At 60.5% G+C, this 5,730-nt stretch overlaps 1 protein-coding gene across 1 annotated transcript in view; it reads right to left on the minus strand.

The window, feature by feature from the left end:
* Window positions 1-369: 369 nt before the first annotated feature.
* Window positions 370-5,730, minus strand: part of LOC113940807 (rho guanine nucleotide exchange factor 11-like) — a gene marked incomplete at its 3' end in the record, with an annotated part of 9,009 nt that continues 3,648 nt past the window's right edge. The window contains exons 9-15 of the mRNA XM_027631955.1: window positions 5,613-5,711; window positions 4,319-4,361; window positions 3,979-4,075; window positions 2,710-2,832; window positions 2,505-2,528; window positions 1,783-1,927; window positions 370-497 (exon numbers count right to left, since the gene is read on the minus strand). Coding sequence (XP_027487756.1) covers window positions 370-497; window positions 1,783-1,927; window positions 2,505-2,528; window positions 2,710-2,832; window positions 3,979-4,075; window positions 4,319-4,361; window positions 5,613-5,711 — 659 coding nt within the window. The remainder of the gene's footprint in view (window positions 498-1,782; window positions 1,928-2,504; window positions 2,529-2,709; window positions 2,833-3,978; window positions 4,076-4,318; window positions 4,362-5,612; window positions 5,712-5,730) is intronic.

Raw genomic sequence — 5,730 nt, forward strand, 5'->3', positions numbered from 1 at the left:
ATTCCCAGGATTCCATGAGAGCTCCCTTCCCACTCAGGATATTCCCACGATCCCTTCCCACTCAGGATATTCCCAGGATTCCATCAGAGCTCCCTTCCCACTCAGGATATTCCCACGATTCCATGAGAGCTCCCTTCCCACTCAGGATATTCCCACTCAGGATATTCCCATAATTCCATGAGACCTCCCTTCCCACTCCCCCCCAAAAGCCCCGTGGAAACACGGATGGGTGAAGGGATGGTTTCCAAGGGGTGGGATGAGAAACGCCCGGCACGGGGTGAGCCAGAATTCCAGGAGGGATTCCCAAGGCATTCCCAGGAAGCTGCAGGAATTCCAGGAGGGATTCCCAAGGCATTCCCAGGAAGCTGCCGAGGGCTCGGGAAGGGCCCGGGACACTCACTGCTCTGGGAGGAGATTTTGGGTTTCCCGATGTATTTGAGGATGGGGTTGCGCTTCTTGTCTTCCAGGGAATCCTTGTCCTTCTTGGAGCTGCTGCTCTGTTGGGACACCCAGGAGGGTGAAACACGGAGAGGGAAACATCCCTCGGGAACCCCGGGGGGATCCCAACATTCCCTGCGTTGGGAATGAGCCGCTGGAGAAGGGATGGGGTCGGGATTTGGGGTTCTACGGGGGTGGGGGGAGATGGGGATCTCCGGAGAGCCGGAGGGAACCGAGCTGGGGAAGGGGCTGGAGAACTGGGAGGGCACTGGTGACACTGGGAGGACACTGGTGGCACTGGGGGGCACTGCTGGCACTGGGAGGATCTGATGGCACTGGTGGGCACTGGGAGGGCACTGATGGCACTGGGTGACACTGGTGGCACTGGGGGGCACTGGGAGGATCTGATGGCACTGGTGGGCACTGGGAGGGCACTGGTGGCACTGGGGAGCACGGGGGGGCACAGGTGACACTGGTGGGCACTGGGAGGACACTGGTGACACTGGGAGGATCTGATGGCACTGGGGAGCACTGGGAGGGCACTGGTGGGCACTAGAAGGGCACTGGTGACACTGGTGGGCACTGGGAGGGCACTGGTGACACTGGGAGGACACTGGTGACACTGGGAGGATCTGACGGCACTGGGGAGCACTGGTGACACTGGTGGGCACTGGTGACACTGGGAGGATCTGATGGCACTGGGGAGCACTGGTGACACTGGTGGGCACTGGTGACACTGGGGAGCACTGGTGACACTGGTGGGCACTGGTGACACTGGGAGGATCTGATGGCACTGGGGAGCACTGGTGGGCACTGGTGACACTGGGAGAATCTGATGGCACTGGGAGGGCACCGGTGGGCACTGGGAGGACACTGGTGACACTGGGAGGATCTGATGGCACTGGGAGGGCACCGGTGACACTGGGAGGATCTGACGGCACTGGGGAGCACTGGTGACACTGGTGGGCACTGGTGACACTGGGGAGCACTGGTGACACTGGTGGGCACTGGTGACACTGGGAGGATCTGATGGCACTGGGGAGCACTGGTGGGCACTGGTGACACTGGGAGGATCTGATGGCACTGGGAGGGCACCGGTGACACTGGGAGGACACTGGTGGGCACTGGTGACACTGGGAGGATCTGACGGCACTGGGAGGGCACCGGTGACACCGGGAGGACACTGGTGGGCACTGGTGGCACTGGTGTCCAAGGAAGGAAGGACTGGATGTGGCTCTGAGTGCCAAGGTGGGGATGGGGCACGGGGTGGATCCATGGGCTGGGAGGGCTTTTCCAAGCTCAAGGAATTCTGGGATTCGGGGCTCTCAGGGAGCCACCACCCACCTTCTTGGCCTTGGGGAAGAAGGGCAGCCACTTGTCCCGGTCGGGGAGGGACGGGATCTTCTCGGAGGCACCGGGAGGCCGCGGGTCCCGGACCCGGATCCCGGTGTGGTTCATGTAGGTGCTGAGGGCAAAGGCCATAGGGGAGCTGGAAGAGAGGAGAGCGTGGGGATGGAGAGGGATCCCAGCCCTGGATGCGGTGGGAAAACACGGTGGGAGGTCGGGATAACCCCCGGGGGGATCCACAGGGAGAAATCCCAGCGTGGGATGAGGCTGAGAGGGAAGAGGGAAGGAGAGGAGGAGTTGGGAGAGGGGGAGGTGGAATGGGAGAGGGGCACACGTGGCCCACCAGATCCCAGGGGAAGTTCATCCCTCTCCAAGATCCCAAAGGAAGCTCTTCCCTCCCAAGATCCCAAGGGAAGTTCTTCCCTCCCCAGGATCCCAAGGGAAGTTCTTCCCTCCCCAGGATCCCAAGGGAAGTTCATCCTTCCCCAAGATCCCAAGGGAAGTTCTTCCCTCCCCAGGATCCCAAGGGAAGTTCTTCCCTCCCCAAGATCCCAAGGGAAGTTCATCCCTCCCCAGGATCCCAAGGGAAGTTCATCCTTCCCGGGGCCATCCCGAGAGCCCAGGGGGCACACGTGGCACAGAGAGAAGATGCCAGAGGCCAGGACTGGATACTCCCTATGGAATTTCCGACTCTCCTGCCACGCCCTGGGATCACTCACCTCCTGTCCTCTTCATACTTCGACCTGTGGAGAGACAGGGAGGGATAAAAGGGTTTGTTTGGGACACCAGGACCCCCGGGAAGGGTGTTGGCATCACCTCCCTGCTCCCACCTCCCCTTCCCACCTCCAGCAGGACGAAGGGATGGAGCTGAGGCTGTTCCTGCCCCCCTTCCCCATGTCCCCGACCCCAAACTCAGGCACTCACAGGATATCCCCGAGCTGGGCCAGCTGCTTCTCGGCCACCTGCCGCTCCTTCTGGGGGTCCCCATCCAGCTCCAGGAGGTCATTCTCCCCATAGAGGCTCCCCAGGCCCATCGTCCGCTTCGTCCTGCAAGGACCGGGATCGGGACCGGCACTGTGGGATGGGGCCTCTGGGGCCATTGGGGCCTGTAGGGTCTGTGGGGCCCTCAGGGCCTGTGGGGCCTGTAGGGTCTGTGGGGCCGGTGGGGCTCTCAGAGCCTGTGGGGCCAGTGGGGCCCTCAGGGCCTGTGGGGTCTGTGAGGCCTATGGAGCCCTCAGGGCCTGTGGGGCCTATGGGGCCTGTGAGGCCCTCAGTGCCTCTGGGGCCATTATGGCCTGTAGGGTCTGTGGGGCCTATGGGACCCTCATGGCCTGTGGGGCCCTCAGTGCCTCTGGGGTCATTAGGGCCTGTAGGGCCTGTGAGGCCTATGGAGCCCTCAGGGCCTGTGGGGCCTGTGAGCCCTATGGGGCCCTCAGGGCTTGTGGGGCCTAAAGGGTCTATGGGGCCCTCAGGGCCTCTGGGGCCTGTAGGGTCTGTGGGGCCTATGGAGCCCTCAGGGCCTGTGGGACCAGTGAGGCCTATGGAGCACTCATGGCCTATGGGGCCTGTAGGGTCTGTGGGGCCGGTGGGGCCCTCAGGGCCTGTGGGGCCTGTAGGGTCTGTGGGGCCTATGGGGCCCTCAGGGCCTGTGGGGCCTGTAGAGCCTGTGAGGCCTAAGGGGCCTATGGGGCCCTCAGGACCTCTGGGGCCTGTAGGGCCTAAGGGGTCTATGGGGCTTGTAGGGCCCTCAGTGCCTCTGGGGCCATTAGGGTCTGCAGGGCCTGTGAGGACTATGGTGCCCTCAGGACTTGTGGGGCCTGTAGGGCCTGTGGGGCCTAAGGGGTCTATGGGGCTTATGGGGCCTATGGGGTCAATGGGGCCTATGTGACTCATGAGGCTCATGTGGCCTATAGGGCCTAGGGGGCCTTTGAAGCCTATTGGACCTGTTGGGTCTGTGGGGCTTATGGGGCCTATGTAGTTTAAGAGGTCTATGGGGCCTATAGGGCCTTTGCAGCCTATGGGGTCTATGGGGCCCATGAGGCCTTTGCAGCCTATGGGGTCTATGGGACCTATAGGGCCTTTGCAGCCTATGGGGTCTATGGGGCCTATAGGGCCTTTGCAGCCTATGGGGCACATGTGGCCTATGGGGTCACCCCCAAGGTGCCCGTGGGGACCCCTGGGCAGGTGTGGTACCTGTAATCCTGGATCTGCTCCTGGATCTCGGGCATCACCATCTCCTGGGCCTCAAACAGGGCGGCCCGGGCGTCGTCCCCATTGCGCAGGCGACTCTCTGGGGACGGGGAGGGACAATCCCGGTCACCAACCACCCCAGGGACATTTGGGAATCCTCAGGGAATCCTCAGGCAGACCTGCCCTGAGTGCTGGCCGCCCCCCTGCCAGAGGTGATTCCCATTTTGTGACCTGTTTTGCTGAGACACCACAAGGAGAGCCCCGAGATCACCGGGAAGAGCTCCGGGAGCTCCCAGTCCCAATCCCTCCTCCTGGATTGGAATCCCAAGGAATCCTCACTCACCAATCTCTGCCAGGAGCTGCTCCGACACCTTCACCCGGAGAGGCTGCAGAGAGGGGGAGAACAGAGGAGCAGCTCAGCTCTGGATCCCTTTTCCCAGATGGATGGAGCTGGGATTATGGTGCTGGAGCCCCTGAATTCCCGCCCCATCTCTCCACGGAGATCTCACACACCCAGCATCCCACGAAAGATTCCCAACAGGAATCTGCTCCCTTGGAGCACCAACAGGAGCACCTGGGTCTCCATCCTCCCTTCCAGGACCCTCCTCTCCTGCTTCCAGGCCCTGGAGGCAGCTGGAGTTGTGCCAGGAGTGGAGATTCCTCACAAAACTCCTTGTGCTTCCCAGAGCTAAAAAAGCTTTTCCAGTGGCAAAACCCATCCAAAACCGCTTCCAAAACACTCCCAAACCCACCCCAGGACAGAAAGGGAATGCAGGAATTCCAGCTGTTCCCCAAGGATGAGGAATCCTGTGCCATGACAAGAGCTCCAGGAGCCCAAATCCTGCGCTTCCCGGAGCTAAAAAAGCTTTTCCAGTGGCAAAACCCACCCAAAACCGCTTCCAAAACACTCCCAAACCCATCCCAGGACACGAGGGGAGTGCTGGAATTCCAGCTGTTCCCTGCAAGGATGAGGAATTAGGTGCCATGACAAGAGCTCCAGGAGCCCAAATCCTGCGCTTCCCAGAGCTAAAAAAGCTTTTCCAGTGGCAAAACCCACCCAAAACCACTTCCAAAACACTCCCAAACCCACCCCAGGACAGAAAGGGAATGCAGGAATTCCAGCTGTTCCCCAAGGATGAGGAATCCCGTGCCATGACAAGAGCTCCAGGGATTCCTCACACAACTCCTTGTGCTTCCCAGAGCTAAAAAAAGCTTTTCCAGTGGCAAAACCCACCCAAAACCGCTTCCAAATCACTCCCAAAACCATCCCAGGACACAAGGGGAACGCTGGAATTCCAGCTGTTCCCTGCAAGGATGAGGATTCTGTGCCATGACAAGAGCTCCAGGGATTCCTCACACAACTCCTTGTGCTTCCCAGAGCAAAAAAAGCTTTTCCAGTGGCAAAACCCACCCAAAACCACTTCCAAAACACTCCCAAACCCATCCCAGGACACAACGGGAATGCAGGAATTCCAGCTGCTCCCTGCAAGGATGAGGAATTCTGTGCCAGGACAAGAGCTCCAGGAGTCCAAATCCCAAATCCCATTCCTGGTTTGGTATCTTAGGGAACAGCCCCAAGCAGGGAAGAGGAGTCGGTGATCCCAAGGGTGAGGGGGAGCCCTGGATCCCGCTCTTACCGCGCTCCTGTCCAGGAAAATATTCCAGATCTCCTTCCCCAAAGCTCGGGAATCCTTGGCTGTGCTCTGCTGGAAAACCTCCGTGCACAGGTAGAAGAGCTGCGGGGAAAAGGGAAGG

The sequence above is a fragment of the Corapipo altera genome, unplaced genomic scaffold (assembly GCF_003945725.1).
Source record: "Corapipo altera isolate COAL_440 unplaced genomic scaffold, ASM394572v1 61155, whole genome shotgun sequence".
Taxonomy (NCBI): Eukaryota; Metazoa; Chordata; class Aves; order Passeriformes; family Pipridae; genus Corapipo; species Corapipo altera.